This window comes from Perca fluviatilis, chromosome 14 (assembly GCF_010015445.1).
Source record: "Perca fluviatilis chromosome 14, GENO_Pfluv_1.0, whole genome shotgun sequence".
NCBI lineage: Eukaryota > Metazoa > Chordata > Actinopteri > Perciformes > Percidae > Perca > Perca fluviatilis.
The window spans coordinates 31,063,303-31,084,164 of NC_053125.1; the positions used below are offsets into that span (position 1 = coordinate 31,063,303).

The window sequence follows — 20,862 nt, forward strand, 5'->3', positions numbered from 1 at the left end:
CCTTTCCCTTTTTTTGGGTAACGTCAAACTGTTGAGATACATTGACAATGTTCTGAATCCTCCTCTGTTTTCTGGTAATGAATCAGCTGAAGAGTTCTGTTAGAGACGACCAATCTGGTGTTGCCAATCCTCAACACCAGAGTGGGGGTGTGTCATGGGTTGACTAATAGTTTAGAGTCTTTTGACCAGACCTATATTAGGTAATTGAATGATTCACTGTGCGGCCCTGTGTGTCTTCGTTATGGATTTATTAATTCAACTGGAATCAGGATCACAAAATGCCATCTATTCATTTCAATGAAGTTGCTCACCTGAAATATAAAAAGTCCATCGATTATATATAACCAACCTTGTTAGCAGTTGGAGGTGTCCTTCGCAGCAGTTTTACAGATGTCTCTTTTCCAATGCTGATCTATGGGGAAAATCCTTTTTTCAACCTGGTCTAACAGAATTCTGTGAAATGAACACGACCCCTTAACAAAAAATCTGTGGCAGTTTCACGAAATTGCCGAAAATTCTGACGGGCCCACGGATGTAATGCCTATGTAAGTCAATGACCGGCATCATCCGTGGTCTACGCATAGATTCCCTGATCACAGCACGTTTCTTTCTGCCAGTCGGCTGCACCAGAGAAGCTGTGTAGCTTTGCTGTTATTGGTATTTTTAGCCCAATAACCGCTGTTTTAATCAACATTTATTCACCAGATCTTATCATGGTTTATATGTATTTCTTTTAATGTTATTATTTCGGTCTGTTTCAGCCAGGGAAGCTGGGTTACTTTGTTGTTTATTTATATTTTTAAAACTATAACGCTACATCTATTATTTTCTAATTTTGCAGTTAATGAATCCTAATAGCAACGACCAAATGGAAAAAAACATGAGCATATTTACTGTGTTGCTCATAAGTATTCATACCCATGCTAAAGTTGACTAAACAGAGGAATAAAAAAATCATATTTGGGAAATTTATCTTAATGCCTGTTGGGAACTTAACATAGGGGTATGTATAATTATGGCCCCTGTATTTTAAGGAAGAACATTTATTGATTTTCAATACATTATTCATTCACAAAAAAATTGGTGTCCTTAAAAGGTCGGATTTTTCCTCATTTGTTTTAATTAAGGCATTAAGATAAATTTCCAAAAGATGATTTTTTTTTTTAATCAACTTTATTATGGGTATGAATACTTATGAGCAGCACTGTATGTGTGGGACTTAGTTTGATTTAACATCACATTGCATTATTAGTTGTTTTAAATAAATTACTTTTTTGAAATATCAATTTATGGTAGGCCTATAAATATTATATTAGGAAGATGATCCTCATATCAATCACCATGGTTAAAGATTGTATCCATCCTAACCTTTTGAAGCCTTTACTTAGAGATTACTTTTTCAAAATAAAGGAGGGACTAGTTTTAGGAAGCATTTTCAGGAAATTAAAAGGATAAGCAGATTGTTGCGGAGGATTTTGTTGTTGATTGGTATATAGCTTTGTATTCGTATGTGTTGGGATATTCGTAGGGTACAGATTCAATCATTGGCAAATTATCAAAGATGTTTTATCAATATTAATAAAGTTATGAATATGGTTATTAATAACTTTATCAAATCGACAAACAATCAAAATGGGGCACCACCCTACAAGTCAGGGACCAATAATCAAACTAAAATAGTCTCATTTCTGTGGTAATCATTTAAAGGAAACAAAGGAAGGGGTGAATAAGAGCACGGACCTGTTGCTAATTGCTGTTCAACCAGCAATTATTACAATAAGTACACAACTAATCACAAACAACTGCTAATTAAAGTATAGTAGAATTTATTAACGTCACAATTATCAGTAGCCAATCAATAATCCTTCAATAATAAACGTATAAACCTTTTACAATATCACAACCAAAAGCAAAAACAGTAAGCCTGCAGCATGGACACGTGTGTGTGTGTGTGTGTGTGTGTGTGTGTGTGTGTGTGTGTGTGTGTGTGTGAGTGAGAGAGTGAAAGAGGAGGGGGCGGTGTCGAAATGTAGTTCTAACAAGAGGGCGGTAGTGGTGCTGGGTGCACGAGGAGGGGTTGAAGAGGCTGAGGGGGTTGCTAAGCAACGCGCCCCCTTAGCCCGTGGCTTGTATGCTAGGCCATGTGTTAGCTCTGTACAAACGCTATGCAGACTCCACGTGGTTAAGCTAGCAGCGTTAGCAGCGTTAGCAGCGTTAGCTCAGGAGGAGGGTGTGTGTGTGTGTGTGTGCGTGTGTGCGTGCGTGCGTGGTTAGTAAAAGAAGAAAAGGTAAAGAAAGTGACACACTGATCTTAGTTATCAATAATGACCAGCCCCCCCTCAGCCACTCAGGTCTGGACCAAATGTGCAGTTAGGGTAGACTGTGAGAATTTTGTCTTACTGAGGGGAACGGTCATTATAACCACTCCAGTAGCTAACAGCTGATTTTCTGCGATTATCTCGCAGACAGTAACTAAACTCCGTGAAAGTGGAGTTAGCAGGTAGCAATTACAGTTTTACCAAGCTACTCAACACAACCTATCAACAGTATCATGATCAATGATACATTCACAGAAACAAATTAATAATCACATTAGGACCAGTACATGATTAAAATCAGATCACATTAATGGCAAACAAGTGGTAGCAATTGTTTCAGTAATGGATTACCGTGAAGAGCCGGGATTTTTGGGTGATCAGGCTATTTATAGGTTAAGACCTCTATTGGTCCCGCTGAACCAATAGGAACACTCAAAACTCTTGAAAGTGTGAAGACTACAATCTTGTAGTTCCTTGACTTCCGGCCAGTTGTGAGGCTCTTTCCCCTCTGTCTGGGACTTTCACATAGAGGTGTGAATTAACCAGGCTGGGGCTTTTACATGCAGGCCAAGATTCCTTTGTCTTGCCCACATGTCTTTGTCTCTCCGGTCAGTTCAAACTGAGGCCTTTTTGGTTAAAATCAGGTTTAACCAACTGCTTAGTCCCAACACTACTAATCACCTTGTTGCTAACTTTGCTGACATTGACTCTTCCTGTACATTTTGTGAACAGAATATTGAAACAACATCTCACCTTTTTTTTGATTGTGAAATTGCCTAAAGATTTTGGACAGATTTGCACTCTTACTTTTTTAAACCCACCAACTTTGTCTGCTCCTTTAACCTTGAAGATATTATGTTTCTTCACAGTTTCAGGTAATGGTGCTCTTGAGTATCTAATTAATTTCATTATTCTGTATGCAAAATTCTATATTCAGAAGCAAAAATGTTCAAACTCATCTCCTAATTTTGTACCTTTTCTCATAGAATTTAAATTTCTATTGCAGTCACTTAAAACATTGGATAACAAAGTGTTAAAATTGTGGAAACGGTAGAGCTTTTTTTCCCTGAAACCTTTGACTAATTGTAAATTTTTGTCTTCTTGTACTTTTTGTTTTGTTTGTAATGATTCTGGTATTTCTCATTTGTATTGCCTCTTATGTTTTTTTTTTTTTCTTCAAAAGTATGTACGCTTGATGTTCACATGGTATTATTGCTTACCTTATTCTCTGTATATTTTATTGTCAATATAAAAAAAAAATAAAAAATAAAAACACAATTTAACCAGCATGCATTGGGCGGCGATGTGCTCAGTGGCAAAGGAGCGAAGTGGATTTATGCTCTCTCAGCTCTAATGGCTCCATTTCTGTTCCTGTTGTTATTTCTCCCTGAAGCAGCTTCTGGTAAATATCAGCTTTTATTGATAAAAGTGTTATGTAACGTTAGACATTAAATGTTTTATCGCCATGGGCACCTAGCTAATGTCAGCTAACTAGCTGTCCGGGCAGACACTAGATTATTAAAAGTAAACATCTTAATGTTTCATTCACACACTTGTCGAAAATCCATTGCTATGGTCAGATGGGTGGTGACTTTGTTCAGTTCAAGTTCTGTCAACAGTGTAACATTACTAACGTTAGCATTAAAGCATGGTGTGTGGAATTAGCAGGCTAGTCAGCTACCAAACAAGCTAGCTAACGTAATGGTATTATCACTAAGATAGAGGACTCATGGAGAAATACACGGTTACATCTTTTTACATGGCTACTTTATTATTCACTAAGCATCATCTGCATTAGAGAAAATAATCACTTGATCTGATGTTTAAAGTAAATAAAGCCTTGCGGCCTACTTACAGAAGTTCCCCCGGAGTTATGTGTGACGCAGTTATGTGTTTATCGGTATTGTTTCAAATAAAAAAAGTTTGGTATCTCCCATCCCTAATCGTCACACTGTTTCTAACTTTGAAGTTAAAAAAATGTTTAGAGGGACAGAGACACAGAAGAGAAAGGGGGGTAGTATTCTTTATTATGTGTGTATGATTCTTCTGTTGCACTACCATTACTGGCTAAGATGCAAACTGTAAACCACAGGGACATTAAAGAGAGACATTACCTCTATTTAAATGTTGAACTCTATTAGTTTGAGTTGTTCCTCACAGCAGCTGATGACAGGAAGGACACACGTTAAAATTCACTTACTGCAGGACAAATAATGTGGCAACATTCTTAATCAAGCAAAGATATTGAATAATGTTCTCGATATACATTATGTATATAATATCTTAAAGAGATTTAAATTAATTCATTTTAAGCACATTTGCAGACATGGTAAAATGTCACATTTGAAACAGATTTATACTGATATATTGGTCCGACTCCTATCTTTAAAATAATCTGCCAACACTTTTCCAAGGCTCTGATTGGCTGCGTGAATGGTGCTATTTTCACATCACTGTTGAAATAACATGACTTTTGTATCAACAATAGTTTTTTTTATTGTTTTTCAGACGTGATTGTTGTAACAGTGGATTCTGGACAGGATGCCATTCTGACATGTCAGGCTGCTGATTCCTCCATCAGAGCTGTAGAGTGGAGCAGACCTGACCTGAAGCCACAGTATGTCCTCTTTTATAGAGATGGACACCTGGATCCAACCTACCAGCATCCATCCTTTAAGGACAGGGTGGACCTGGTGGACAGAGATCTGAAGGACGGAGACGTGTCTTTAATTCTGAAGAATGTGAGCAGCATCGACACTGGAACATACCAGTGTCGAGTGGCAACAGATAGTTCAAGATGGAAAAAGAGAGCCATTATTGACTCTGTCCCAATCAGAATCATCCATCTACAGGTTACAGAGCCAGGTGACTGATTCTCTATGTTTTTATGTTGTAGCTGCAGTTTCAAACATCAGAGAAGATGAAGACTTCTTACTCTCAGTTGTATTTCTTTAAATTTTATTAAAAAAAACTTGGTGTTTTAAGCCCGCAACGTTGTCTTCCAGGCAGAGCTGCCTGGAAGACACTACAGTTAGGCACTACAGTTAGGCAATGGTTAGGGTTAGGTGCCTTGAAGTCAACGTTGGTGGTTTAAAACACCATCGAGCAAAATACTCCCTTACCTTAAATGCAAAATATTCCCATTTACTACTACAACTACTGATACTCATCGTTCCTTATTTTCTGTATTCAATCTCTCATAGTTTAAAAATACCCATCATCTCTTAGAACAGCTGCAGTAAACCTTCAGTAATATTTTATATTTAGTCCTATTTTCTTTCCTTGGTAAAATCATATTTAGTTTTAGTAAGATGTTAAGTAAGGCAGAGTAGGGCGGGACATCCCTTCACCTTGCTAGAAAACCAAAACACACTCCCTCTTCCTCTTTTCTTGGTAAAAAAGAAAAAAAAAAAAAAAAACTCCCTGCTTACTTTTTTGCGTGGTAAACGAAAACAATATAATATATATAAGAAATTTTTCTTTTTCTGTGTATCATGTTGTAGTTGCAGTTTCAAACATCAGAGAGGATGAAGGCTGTTCCACTTCACACATTTACTGACTCATATGTTTTTTTTTTTTAACTTCAGGTTCCGAGGATGGAAGCTCAATGAATGATGTCCCTGGTGATGGAAACTCCTCTCCTGTAGGCCTATACGTTGGACTGGCAGCAGGTGGACTGCTTCTTGTAGCTGTTGTTGCAGTGGTTGGTGTCCTGGTATGCAAAAGACATGAGAACAAGAGATCAGAAAAGCCTGCTGCTGTTGCTGCTGCTGCTGAGCAGAATTCCTGCTGCTGAGAGCGAGAGTACCAGTACATTTTGTTTCCCACTTCAAGCACTGGTTACAATGACAAATAAAGATATTCTATTCTATTCTATTCTGTCAATTTGCATATTGAGCACCTCCATGCTGCGTTCGCTGCAGCAGGCTTTCTCTAGACATGCGGTGGTACACTGGGATAAGTTTCTTCCCCACATATCCCACTAGAAAGTTTCCAGCATGGTGTTTATGGCTACCAGGTGTTTCGCCATTTTCCTCTGCTTTCCTATACCAACACCAGGATTCAGTCATCAGTGGACATAGAGTGGAGAAGACCTTGCCAGATTGCTGCCTTCATCCAATTTAGTGAACCCTGGTTATTAAGAATTGCCCCATTGTAATCATTTAGCAATATTGGCAGTCAGTTTCCCCACACCCTTCCCTCCTAACTTACACTGTGCGCTCAACTTTCTTAGTGCCGTACCCGTTCGCTTGTGGGCATGATTGTTAAACTCCAATTTCACAATGTCATGCCCAGGGTATGGGTTCAGTACAACCACCTCCCTAAATCCGGCACTATCCCCATCTGAGAGCATCTCAATATACCGCACCTGGTGGCAATTTACAGACCTGGCCCACATCCTCTTTGCTGACTCCTTCTCCATTGCCTTACTCAATCCTGCAAAGTGTTTGCATATTCACTGTGTCTCTTTCCAGTTGTCAAACTCCTGCTCTGTTATCTTGTTGCTTAGCATTTTCATTTAGGGCACAAACAGACAATGTGAGGATAGGACATCATAGTCTATCACCAGTCCCAGTAAGGATGTCAATGGACACACCGATCCCATAATGAGAGGTGAGTCCTCTATTTTGTCAGGTGCCATCAAAAGACACACTTATATTAATGACGGCATCTGCATCCTCCCTCAGCAACTCTGCCACATCTGGGTCAACATCTGCATAAGTCTGTCCGATCGTTTCCCTGGTCTTGTGCAGTGACTCCAAGCCTCTCTCAATTTTGATGACTGAAATTAAATTCATAGTGTATTACTAACTGTTCACCCATATTATAAAACACGTAGATGGAGGCTGGAATCTATAATGCCGAAAAAAAAAAAAAAAAAAAAAAAAAAAAAAAAAAAAAAAAAAAAAAAAAAAAAAAAAAAAAGAGAGAGGAGAGAATATAGATGTAAGACAAGAGGTGGGATGTTTTCAATTACTGCTAAAGATACAGAAACAAGCTGTAACATTTTGGACACATCTAAATGTAAGTCAAAAAGACACATACCATTTCAAAGCACTTAAAACCTAAGATCCAAATCCTAAAAACAGTCCCCTCAGTCAGCTGATGGTGAAGCAAACTAACCAGAAACAGTCCCCTCAGTCAGCTGATGGTCAAGCTAACTAACCAGCCTCCCATCAGCACTGGTTCAAAACAACACAACAGAGCAAAACTAATTATGAATCATTCAAAAGACCAATATTTAGAACATTGGAGAAAAGCTGGCCTAAGAAGAAGAGACTGATCCTGACTAAATACAGGCTCAACTGGGTGCCCAGTTAGCTCAGTTAGTAGAGCGGGCGCCCACATATAGAGGTTTATTCTACGCAGCAGGCCCGGTTTCGACTCCGCCCTGTGGCCCTTTGCTTCATGTCATAACCCCTCTCTCTCGCCTTTCATTTCTTCAGCTGTCCTGTCAAATAAAGGCCTAAAAAAATAATCTGAAAAAATATAAATAAATACAGGCTCTGTGACCACCAACTGGGTCAGACAGAGATGCACTTCCTCCTCCACTGAAAAAAAACTTCACTAAGAGATTTACACCTTCGAAAAATAGTTAACAACAGACAAGAAGCTGGTAGTTCTCCTAGGAGAGGGGACAGCAGCTCCACTGACAGCTAAATAAGGATCTGCCTGCCACAGCCTGAGGACTCACAACCACTTTAGGATCCCAAAATTACAGATTTGTTTAGTATTGTATAGTAATTATATTATACAGAAACTGAAACATGTTGTGTAATGTAATTACACGACACAGACATTACACAGACATTACCCCTATCTTCCAAAATGCTGCATTAAATGCTAAACTTCAGAAAAGAAAAAAACCTTCACGATGAACAAAACAACTGAAAATGAAGGAAACATTTAAGACAGCTATCAAACCAGAAACACAGAAACCAGCATGACCCAACACTACAGCATGAATACTTTGAAACTCACAATATAAACAGACAACAAGACTAAAGAAATCCACTATACCAATCAAACACTTCAGGAGATTGAAGACGCAGTAGACCAGGGTCAGTTCAGGGACATGTTGAACACTTTAGAAACCACAAAGCCACAACTGACATCTGGCTGCTTTCCTGTTTTCTGGAACCAGGGGCTGATCACCCCAATCCAGAAAAATGGAAATAAATCAGACTCTAATAACTACAGAGGGATCAGTGTCAACAGCAACATTGGGAAAATATTCTTTAGTATCCAAAATTTAAGGACACTAACCTTTATTCAAGAATAAAACATACTTAGTAAATGCCAAATTGGCTTTCTTCCAAGTTACAGAAACACCTTTCATACTTTAATTAACAAACATGTCCACCTATCAGTACTGGTTCAAAATAACAGAACAGAACAAAACAAATTATGACTTATTCAAAAGATCAATATTTAGAACATTGAAGAAAGCAAACAAAGTAGTCTATATTGTTATGACTCTTAACAGAGAATATGAATTGGCTTAGTATCACTGTCAGAGATCTAAAGCAGAAAAAATACCCACAAAAAATAGCTAATTTCCCAATGTTAACTTCAGAAGAGAAGCTGAGACAGGGAGAGAGACAGAGAGAGAGAGAGAGAGAGAGAAAGAGAGAGAGAGAGAGAGAGAGAGAGAGAGCATGTTTCCATACCTGTTACACTCCTTTGGTGTCTCTGATACATAGGGCTGTGCAATTAATTTAATTTTGAATTTGGCTCCCAATGATCAAAAAAAAATAAACTCTCTCAGCCTATACAGTCAGGGAGGAAAGTCATGTGCATATCATCCGCTGGAATTTAAAAACTCAGCGCGCGTAAAGATGGCAGAAGGAGGGCAGTCACAGCAGCGTTTGGTGAGAAAAAAAGTCAAAACCAACTCCATTGTCCGGGAACAGTTAAGGTTAGCTAACCCTGCATTTGCGCCCCTTAGGTTAGCTAGCAAATAAGCCCACTGACGGTGACATTATTGTTCATATTTTGGCACATGTTTAGTGATGACAGTAGTAGTGGTCATAGTGAGTGAATTATGTCAGATGCACATTGTGTTATGTATCTGGAATTGTTCATTAGCTGTGTAACGTTATGTGTGATATCTGTAAAGCTGAATTCACTGTAGTAAAACAGATTTTATTCCGATCCAAAGACTCTTTCTGTAAGATGGACACTAACATTATACACTGGACACTATCCCTTATAAACAAAGGTTAGTGAGTAAACATGTTAAAGGTTCCATGACATGGTGCTCTTTGGATGCTTTTATATAGGCCTTAGTGGTCCCCTAATACTGTATCTGAAGTCTCTTTTATATAGACCTTAGTGGTCCCCTAATACTGTATCTGAAGTCTCTTTTATATAGGCCTTAGTGGTCCCCTAATACTGTATCTGAAGTCTCTTTTATATAGACCTTAGTGGTCCCCTAATACTGTATCTGAAGTCTCTTTATATAGACCTTAGTGGTCCCCTAATACTGTATCTGAAGTCTCTTTTATATAGGCCTTAGTGGTCCCCTAATACTGTATCTGAAGTCTCTTTTATATAGGCCTTAGTGGTCCCCTAATACTGTATCTGAAGTCTCTTTTATATAGGCCTTAGTGGTCCCCTAATACTGTATCTGAAGTCTCTTTTATATAGGCCTTAGTGGTCCTCTAATACTGTATCTGAAGTCTCTTTTATATAGGCCTTAGTGGTCCCCTAATACTGTATCTGAAGTCTCTTTTATATAGACCTTAGTGGTCCCCTAATACTGTATCTGAAGTCTCTTTTATATAGACCTTAGTGGTCCCCTAATACTGTATCTGAAGTCTCTTTTATATAGACCTTAGTGGTCCCCTAATACTGTATCTGAAGTCTCTTTTATATAGACCTAGAGCTTTCATTTTCTCAAAGGCAGAGCAGGATACCCTGGGCTCGGTTTACATATTAATGTTATAAAATCTCATAAAGTGAAATGTTCATGCCATGGGACCTTTAAATAATCATGATTTCAGTATTGACCAAAATAATCATGATTATTATTGTGTGTGTGTGTTGTGTGTGGGAGTGGGCGATAGAGTGAGGGAGAAGTGAGAGAGTGACTGCAATTACCTTCGGAGCGAGTGCCGACTTCAGAGTCTCTAGAGAAACAAAGATTCTCTGACAACGGTAGGAAATCTGTAGTATGAAAAGTTCACCGTCTCCTTTATTTCATGTTGTTTATGGAGAAGGAGAACCAGGAAATGAGTCGGGGGAAAACCCTACTAAGCCACGGCAGAGCAACGTGCGTCACTGCGACTTGTAGTTACATTGGTCGAGAGGTGCACGTCAGGCTACGGCGTATGGTCCGGCGTAGACGCAAAGGGATCTGCGTCTACGCCAGATCCTGTGACGTCGATTCGACGCACGACCATAAAATGGCCTTTAGTTTGTAATCCCCTGTGTATACTTGATAACTGTTTTCGTCTTCTCTGAGATGATTTTCGACGCACTTCTTTCAACATTTTGAACTCCCGCTGAAATGTAAGACCACGTCACGTGATGCATCTAACAATTCACGTTGTCAGAAATTGACATCAGCCAATGAGATGTCGCTTTTACAGTTAAATCCCCCATTGTGCTTTCACATTTGGCTGCTGATGAAAAGGAAATGACCACATTTGGATCCGACAACATTGCACAGGAGAGAGAGGAATCAGCAGCGTGACATGGCAGAGTGACGTCATCTCCAGGGCGCACTGCTACCACAGGTAGGTCTGAAAAACAATAATAAACAATTATTAATAATACAAAGTCATGTTATTTCAACAGTTCTGTACAGGTGTGTCCCTGCAGAAGGTCTCTGTAGAGTCTCACCTGATGGAGACGTTCACTGATCTGTCACAACTGCAGATATATCACAGGACTTTATTACCACCAGGTCAACAGTATTTGAGACACATGAAGCTGATCCATTTCTAATCAATTGTTCACGTCTTAGCATCTCCTGAGAGTTGAACAAGTGATTTGATCTGATCCCTTCCTCAGTCAGTGTCTCTAAAGCTGCTGACATGCAGAGCCGACGGCCAGACATTTTTCTAAAAGGTATTAACTTCATTCATCTTTCCTTGTTTAATTTCACTGTGACTTATGTTTTTTTTTTTTATTCATACCACTCTCGTTTAATTGTTTTCCAGCTGCCTGTAATCTACGAAACAGCACGCAGGAGCTTCAGATAGAAACAACTGATCTGGCATCGCGGGAAGAAGCTGTTAAGAGTTCAGCTCGGAGTCGGTCGAGAAGAAAAGAGGGTAAGATTAGATCTGTTATTGGTCAATGTGGATATTTTTCAGGTGCATTCATAGATGGACCGAATTCAGACAGAATGCTGCCGGTTATCAACAGCTCTGAGGCCCGTGGGTTAGATGTTGACGGTGCTGCTTCGTCGCGTGGATATTTGTTGTGTGTGCTGTGTGTCTCCTATGCTTTGTACATACTTTTTTCTGATTGCGTTTGTGTTTTTGTCAATAAAGCTCTATCTTTGAATAAACAGCATTTATGAAATATATATATAATAAATAAATAGAAAATAAAAAAAATATAAATATATATAATATGTATAATATATAAATATAAATATATATATATACAAAATTGTATTATTATAATTATAATGGCCAAGGGTGACCAATAACCTAACCCATGACAGACCTGTACCAAACCAATCCGAGAGATTTTTCTTGTTTAAAAGTAATGGTTTCATCCAATAGTGAGTGAGGAAATTCCAGCCAGGCCAGACGTTCCCTGGCCAGACGTTCTCTGGCCGGCGCCTATTCATATTCTAATCAGATCCATTAACACCTCGCGGGAGCTCTCCACATACGTCGTGGTTCGTTTCCGACAATATGTGGCACAGACATAGCCTGTAAATTGTCGATTAACTGCCGAAAATTAGGGGGATTTCCGGGCGTTTTCAGGCGTTTACGGGGACGGAAATCCCACTTTTCATGCAGTGCGATCTCATATTGTACTAAAATAGTTCACGTGTTTCTGAAAACATTATAAGTGAGAAATAGGTCAGTAAATGATTTCCGTCAGATTTTGAGAGATTCTAGTCACGCTCGTCCCGCTCCCCGTTTCCAGGTTAGCGCTCTACCAATCAGATGGGTCATTTGAGTCCGACTGCCGGCAGTGCCCGCCCTGCCGATCATACATGTCAAATCGGCCAAAATGAAGGCCGACGGCCCCTCGGACGGACGACGGCACGGAACACACCGAATAAAATTGAGTCACCGACCTCGCCAGACTGTCCAACGACCGATTATCGGGTCAGTGTGTCCGGGTCTTATAACAGCACAGAACAGGTCTCCAGACTCCAGGTGTCCTGCTGTAGGAAATGTGTTGCTGCTTGTGTTTTAACTGTCACTGCACTCATTGGTATAAAACTGTTATATATGTGTGTGAGCGCAGCACCACGGTGGTTTAAAACATTGTTTCCTATTGTTTAAATCCACCAATCACAACACAGCACATCACAATGCACGTCACAAATGTTTTTGTTTTTTTTAACATTTAATTGCTATACTGGATATTTATTGAAGATATCCGTATTTCAATTCTTCTTCAGTCAAAAAGAACATTGTCATACTTCCTAGGATGAATGACGTCACTTTTGCCATTCATGGCTTTCAATTTCAGTTATCCAAAAAGTCTATTTAATGTGTATTTGTGTTATTATCAGCTGTTGCAGGAAATGGTAAACAGTAGTGTCACTATGAGTATCTTTTACTCTGTACTGTTCCTTCAATGCGAAGTAAAAGTTAAAACGTGGTACATTAAAGCAGTAATAACAATAGTCTTAAATATAGTGTCATCATTCCTACCTATCAGGTCCTGAAGCTATAATGGCAGATGAACTTATTCTGAAGTATTTCACAGAAGGCCACAGTTATAAAATAATATTAGACTTACTGGCAACCAAGCACAACATTTAATTGAGTTCTAGCACTTTAAAAGGAAGACTACAGGATGCAGGCCTGACACGGGAGGACTAACTACACTCCGATTGCAACTTAATGGATCACTCTGAAACATAAGAACTCTATTATAGTCAGAAGTGATGATGTGATGATGTGATGCTGCTAATGGGAGATCTGGATCTGTCGAAAAATAAAATCATTAAAGTGATTGGATTTGCAATTATTGGCTATATCGATGGATTTTACAGATCAAATAATGTGGCTCTGATGTGGAAAGTTTAACAACGACCCTGGCATAATTGCTTAAAATTACATGCAGTGTGTAGATAAGTTTCCAATGCGTCTCCGCCAGACTGCGGCACAGAAAATGGACTGAAGGCACGCTTCACTGTTCCTCGAGATCAGAGCATGCAGGCGAGTTTGGAGGAGCCAAAAGCCACATGTACAGCACTTCCACATCCAACCAGCGCATTGAAGCGCTGGTTGTCCTACTTCGGAAACAAAGGTTTTTTGTTTCATATAGTAAATTCTTCATTGATTTATGCTCTATCTACTACATTTGTGTATGTTTTACTGATCTAGGCAATGCTAACTCCTGCTTGGTTGGTGCTAATCGTGGGTTCTAATATCTACAATATTATAGTATGTTAATGTGTGTTTTCTTAACTAGGAGTTCATTTTGGATGAATCTGTTCAGTGACTTGAGGGAGAGGCATCTCTTCAATGGCAGCTATCAACAAACACATTTGGTGCGATACTGCTTCTTGGGCGTCCTGCAGAACGAATTGGATGAAAAAATGCAATTGTGGAACACTCGCACTATTCGTCCTGTTCGCCAATCCCAATGCCCATCTGGTAAACCAGAGGCTATGTACTGTATAATGTGCCTCACAGGTGAGTATTGCCTCACCACGTTAAAACAGAAACATAATCAGGTAACTACGTTGGCCGGGAAGTGCAATGCAACATTACAAAGAATGAAACACTTTTACATTTTGGAAAACAAAATAACATTTTGGAAAACAAATTTACATTTTGGAAAACAAAATAACATTTTAGAAAACAAATTTACATTTTAGAAAACAAATTTACATTTTGGAAAACAAATTTACATTTTGGAAAACAAAATAACATTTTAGAAAACAAATTTACATTTTGGAAAACAAAAACATTTTAGAAAACAAATTTACATTTTGGAAAACAAAATAACATTTTCGAAAACAAATTTACATTTTAGAAAACAAATTTACATTTTGGAAAACAAAATAACATTTTTGAAAACAAATTTACATTTTCGAAAACAAATTAACAAGATGCAAAACACTTTTACCAGTCCCGAAACAAATTTACAAATGACAGATTCTTCACGGAAAGGGAATGTACCACATACCGGAAGTGATGAGGTTTTGTATACATGTCGCCTTGACTACCGGCAGTTATGGATCGAATGCGTCAATAGAGCGCCATCTTTGGAACGGAGGCACTGCCTTATATACTGTCTATGGGCCGTCCTTAATGCATCAGCGTCAATGTAGGCAAAGGTCTAACGGAAATAAAATCACTATAAATCGTCAAAATCTCATGCAATGTTCTAGTTTTTTTAAACAAAAGACAAAGAGACTAATTAATGTGTTAATACAAAGAATATTTATTATAATCAGTTCACAGATATGAGTACAAACGGAAACTTCACCCTTCTGAACTAAGAGGTTCTGCTTCAAAGTGAAGTTTAAACAGACTGAAATGTCCAGGCTCACTCCCCCACTAATGATTCATTTATTTCTGCATGTATTTATTTATTTAACGAGACTTTAAATTCGTGTTTTCGTCGTCCACAGTCCGAGTCCCGCCAGACTCCCTTTAGGAAACCTGTGATTTAAACTTCAGCAGGCTGTGACAGTCCGCTCCGTTCAGTCCTGGATCTGATTCTCCCGGGCTTCCCTTCCCTCCAGCGGCCCGCAATACGGCCTGGGTCTCCAGCTGCGTGGTGTCGGTTTTTGGCTCCCCAGGAATGGGCAGTGAGCTCCAGGTCCTGCAGCTGCAGACGGACTCAGCTGCCCCCCTGCTGTAGCTTCGATCCGGCCGCGGCTGTCGATACGTTCCCTGTGTTTCCGTCAGGTCCGCGTCATATAAAAACTCCAAACACCGACCACACGTAAAGTCACCATAAACTTCATTCACGCCATATACTCACTCACAACAACACAAATTGACTGCGCTCACCAACAACACCTCATCACTTCCGGTATGTGGTACATTCCCTTTCCGTGAAGAATCTGTCATTTGTAAATTTGTTTCGGGACTGGTAAAAGTGTTTTGCATCTTGTTAATTTGTTTTCTAAAATGTAAATTTGTTTTCTAAAATGTAAATTTGTTTTCTAAAATGTTATTTTGTTTTCCAAAATGTAAATTTGTTTTCTAAAATGTAAATTTGTTTTCGAAAATGTTATTTTGTTTTCCAAAATGTAAATTTGTTTTCTAAAATGTTATTTTGTTTTCCAAAATGTAAATTTGTTTTCTAAAATGTTATTTTGTTTTCCAAAATGTAAATTTGTTTTCCAAAATGTAAATTTGTTTTCTAAAATGTAAATTTGTTTTCTAAAATGTTATTTTGTTTTCCAAAATGTAAATTTGTTTTCTAAAATGTTATTTTGTTTTCCAAAATGTAAATTTGTTTTCCAAAATGTTATTTTGTTTTCCAAAATGTAAATTTGTTTTCCAAAATGTAAATTTGTTTTCCAAAATGTAAAAGTGTTTCATTCTTTGTAATGTTGCATTGCACTTCCCGGCCACCGTGGAGGTAACGCTTCATTTGAACTATATTTACATTAAGTATTCATGGATAGATACTACAATAACATTGCACATCAAAAACCTAGCTGCCACAAGAATACGCACATGCTTCAAGCACTTTGGTCAAATATGTATTTGTGACTTATTTTAACTCATGATCATGTTGACTTAGTATCTTTTGGCGTGTCTGCATCCTTGTCCTGTGAAAAGTGCATGACTAAAATAATGAACACAACTAAAATAGACTTGTATTTTGAGTCCTTAACATGTCATATTACAATCTTCAAATGTAGAAAACATATAAATAAATAATAATAATAATAATAATAATAATAAATAAATGTAATTTGCACAAATCATGAATGCTTTATTAAAAGTTTTACCTCGTGCTACTGACCTTAACACTGCACTTCAGATTTTCATATTGTATTATGTCTAAATGAAATTGCCTCTACTTCTGTAATTTTCGACCCACGTTTCACATATTGCAATCCACTTTTGTTGACCACCATATAGTCTTTATACACAAACAAATTATCTTTGTTGTCATCATTTCCAACTGGCACGCTGCGACATAAACTTTAATTATTCATGCTTCTCTCCAAGATATGCTATCTGGTCTGTAGTCTGTCAGATTGGCTAAAGGGGATCTGGGTGCATTCATGAAGTATCTGGGAATAAATAGAGTTGGTTGATTTAAAAAAATTACTTTTTTTTATTTGTAAAAAAATTTTTTAAAACATACCTCTCTCGAATAGGGTCTAAAGTCAGATGGGTGACTCGAGTCTGACTCAACTCCACACCTCTGCCTATTTGTAGGGTAAGACTGAGGACATGAAACAAAACCATAGACTGTACAAATGGTAATATACAGTCTATGAACAAACCCTTTTACATGGCGTTAAATACTGTCTAAACACAAGAGTCCACAGTCTAAAATTTTATTTTCAGTAGAAACAATGTTTACCATCAAAGTGGCTAAATGTACATAACATGCAAGATCTCCAGCTGATCCAGAATGCTGCAGCGTGTGTTCTGACAAGAACTAAGAAAAGAGATCATATTTCTCCTGTATTAGCTTCTCTGCATTGGCTTCCTGTAAAATTCAGGATTGAGTTTAAAATCCTTCTCCTGACCTACAAAGCTCTAAATGGTCAAGCACCATCACATCTTGAAGAGCTCTTAGTACCTTATTGTCCCACTCAGGCCAGCTGACACGCTTGTCTGGGCCCGGGACGAGATAATCTTAGATGGCTCCTGTTCCTCTCCTCTGCTCTTCCTCTCCTCTGCTCTTCCTCTCCTCTGCTCTTCCTCTCCTCTGATCTTCCTCTACTCTGATCTTCCTCTCCTCTCCTCTCCTCTCCTCTGCTCTTCCTCTCCTCTCCTCTCTCACTGAAATTAAGTGTGTGATCAGTCTCTGATCCATCCTGCTCAGACTCTCTGACAAGGCAGCGGGTCTCTCTCTCTCTCTCTCTCTCTCTCTCTCTCTCTCTCTCTGCTCTCTGTCTGGTCCTCTCTCATGGAGCTACCAAAACTCAACTGTTTCTGTCAAAGAGAACTGTGTCAGACTTTATACAAACCAATGGACGTTAACATGAGAGCTGGCCTGTTAGCTTACGTTACAAGGCTCGTAAACGTTGGCTGCGCTGTTTCCTACCTTGCTCTACGTTGACAGTTCCAGCCTCACCGTCACCACCTTTTTTTTTTTTTATATTTGTTTAAAAAATCTCTAAGGCCTTTATTTTCTTCTTCTCTTTTTATTCCATAATTTAATGAGGACCCAGTTCTGCCCCCCTACTGTGGGCCCGGGACAACAGACCCGTTTGTCCCCCCCTATCGGTGGGAGTGGTCCCACTAGAGCACTCATCTTACAGTTTGTCTCTATGGTCCCTCCCTTCCTCTCGCCCCTTATCGCCATTGTTTTTAACTGCAGAGTTGGTCAAACAAGGTAAAACACTATGATCCCTCCTTAATATTTTAAAGTAACTGACAAAGTTTCATTACCAGAACCCCCCTCCATCAGTCACATAACACCGGTCCTGCAGCAACTTCACTGGCTCCCCTTGAAATACCGCATCATTTACAAGATCCTCCTCCTTACATTTAAAGCTATCAACAATCTTGCCCCTCAGTATCTCACCGAGCTCCTCCATATCAACACACCCACTCGCTCTCTCAGGTCATCTTCCTCCATCCCGCTCATCCTCCCACCTGCTCGTCTGGTTACCATGGGGTCTAGAGCTTTCAGTACCCCACTACATTCAACACTCCACGTCCATAACCACTTTCAAATCTCACCTAAAAACTCATCATTAATGGACTGAGTGTTTTATTGCTGATTTTGTAAGGTGAGTTTGAGTGTTTAGAAAGGCGCCTATGAATAAAATGCATTATTATTATTATTATTATTATTAAAGTTGAAAACAGCACTTATGAATCACAGACACAAGTGTTAGTGTTTAAGAAAATAGATTTAAATGTGTTTTTTAGCCTTTTTTCCCTACAAAAACAAAAGCCTATCTTTGAACTATTCCACGTAAAACACGTTATTGTTAGTTAAACATTATTCACACTTTCATAAATCCAGTCTCATTATCAAATGACTAAAATTGACTGAAAATTAATTTACAATTTCTCTTAACAAGATGACATCAAGACAGGTCAGAAATAAAGTCTACATGAATCTTTTTACAATAAAAGTTGATATTTACCAGAAGCTGCTTCAGACAGATGGACAGGAGCATAAATGGAGCCATGAGAGCTGAGAGTCCATCTGCAGTCATATTTATCTCCTTCCCTGTTCTCTCCTCACTTGATCTGTTTCTACGTGATGCTGGATTGTAGTTGTTGGGTACCGTACGGTCTAAAGATCAATGTCTGTGTGATTGGTAGGAACTTTACCGGGCAGTACGGTTTGTTCCAGGAAATCATGTGCGTCAGGGCTTGGCACTCTATCAAGCCACAGTCCTCTTTCTAAATTGAAGTTGCATAAGTAATCTCTCTGGAATGTCTCACAAGAAAACAAATTGGTGTTTTAGTTCAGGGGCTTTAACTGGAAGCTGTTCTGCGGTATCAATCGACAATCCCAGTGATTACACTGCTAAAGAACGTTGCGCCTTATTTAATACTTTTGAGCATGTAGTGTGTAGTGTGAACTGTCAGGGTTTGAGTGCTGAGCAGAGTTGAACCTACATTGTGTAATTTTTTAAGTTGATTCTTAGCAAAAAACCCTTTGTTCTATCACAAATATGTACTCATTCATGTGTAATTACTTCCACCAACTAATCAAAGTATTTTCGTAAGTGTAGAATCTGACATTCAGAATCATTCACAATACATACGGGCAAGTCGCTCGAATGACGGCCGCCATGTTGCACCTCCATCTTTAAAATACATTAGCCAAAGAGGGACATACCTCCACATTTCGCCCTCTTACACCTAGTGGCACCGTGTCGAATGCCAAGGGGGGGATTACTCGCCAGGGAAGTGAAAAAGAGAATTAAAACGAAAACGCGACAGGCAAAGCACCAAGACCAATTGGAGGGGCTAGAACAGCTGCTGTAAACGATGGCGGTACTAAGAGCTAATTTTGGGTTCAGCCACCATAGGAGGAAGGGCTAGAAAAGTAATATTCAGTTGGTTGTCATATACAATTTCACCGCTAGATGGAATAAATTCTTACACAATGTAGCTTTAATGAGACTTTCCAGTGAAATGATCCTCTGGAGAACAGAGTGAAAGCTGCCTCCTGCTGGCTGTCTGACTGCATTACATCATGCTTTCTATCTTCTCAATGCCTCAACACATGATTGGCTCAGTGTTCACATCATCAAATATTCTTCATTTATTAACACTGGACCTTTTAAATTATATGTATGTGTAATCGAGTGTAACACCCAGTGGTGTAAAGTTACCATCTACCTTAACCCTGCTGTTATCATCAAATGTACTAACATCTGTTTACAAGGATAACCGGGAGGTTAATTAACTCATCCCCCACCCCCCCAGCACGCTAGGTGACACAAATCAAACACACCTGCTGCCATGTTACTTCACAAACAGGTGCATGCTGGTTGTGGTTAACAAGCTAAATGCTAACATGCTGATGGATGATCCTCCACTCCACGTTCATTTTCTTTATTCTTTTGCAAAAGAAGGAGACAGTTTAAGACCGACAAGCAATCTGAGAAAGTGTGTCAGTGAACAAAGAAACTTCAGGGTTTTTATAGCTGAGCATGAGATGGGAGGGACTGTTTTCCTGCTGACACTGCTTCTTTTACTGCTGAGTCTTGAGCTTTTTGTGGAAGCCTTCTTCAGGTTGCGGAAAACCTACTCATGTAGAGCTGAGCTTTGAGGCTTTCTGTGGAAGGCTTCCTCTTTTTGCGGAAAACATACTCAGCCCTCTGCTTCATGTAGAGTGTACATGAGGGAGACAGAGGGGGCCGCATAGGCTTGTATGACAGATACAGGAGAAGCTATGGTCACTTTTTTAGAATAATAGAGTACTATACTAAATCCTTATAACTGATATATTATATAAAAAACAGAGTAAATATTGTATAGTATAAAGTTAATATATATAAAATTATGAGAATATAAAAAAACATGGAGTAATGGATAAAATATGAAAGAAATATCACACATCAGTATGACAGATAAAAACTTTCCACTACAGTGCATGCTGGTTGTGGCTAACATGCTAAATGCTAACATGCTGATGGATGATCCTCCACTTCACGTTCAGACAGGTGAGTTCAACAACACACTCTCTGGGATGATTGGTACTGTTCAGAAATAAATTG

At 38.9% G+C, this 20,862-nt stretch overlaps 2 protein-coding genes across 3 annotated transcripts in view; both read left to right on the forward strand.

The window, feature by feature from the left end:
- LOC120572830 (Fc receptor-like protein 5) overlaps positions 1-20,862 on the forward strand; it is a 45,279-nt gene that overhangs the window by 1,303 nt on the left and 23,114 nt on the right. The window contains exon 1 of one of the 2 annotated variants that reach the window (XM_039822302.1): positions 20,632-20,808. The exons of the other annotated variant lie outside the window; for it this stretch is intronic. The gene's annotated coding sequence lies outside the window, so the exon portion shown is untranslated. Of the gene's footprint in view, positions 1-20,631; positions 20,809-20,862 lie in introns of those variants that run through there. 2 annotated transcript variants of the gene reach the window in all.
- On the forward strand, positions 2,325-6,666 carry LOC120572604 (matrix remodeling-associated protein 8-like). Its single transcript, XM_039821925.1, has 4 exons — positions 2,325-2,382; positions 4,827-5,183; positions 5,906-6,033; positions 6,553-6,666. Exons 1-4 carry the CDS (start codon positions 2,325-2,327, stop codon positions 6,664-6,666), a joined length of 657 nt encoding a protein of 218 aa, XP_039677859.1.

What these genes read in the sequence shown, in the direction of transcription:
- LOC120572604 (XM_039821925.1), top strand. Translation starts at nt 2,325, where the DNA reads ATGACCAGCCCCCCCTCAGCCACTCAGGTCTGGACCAAATGTGCAGTT. An exon ending in TCTACAGGTTACAGAGCCAG is followed by an intron (nt 5,184 to 5,905) that starts GTGACTGATTCT and finishes TTTTAACTTCAG; the next exon opens with GTTCCGAGGATGGAAGCTCA. An exon ending in TTGCAGTGGTTGGTGTCCTG is followed by an intron (nt 6,034 to 6,552) that starts GTATGCAAAAGA and finishes CAACTTTCTTAG; the next exon opens with TGCCGTACCCGTTCGCTTGT.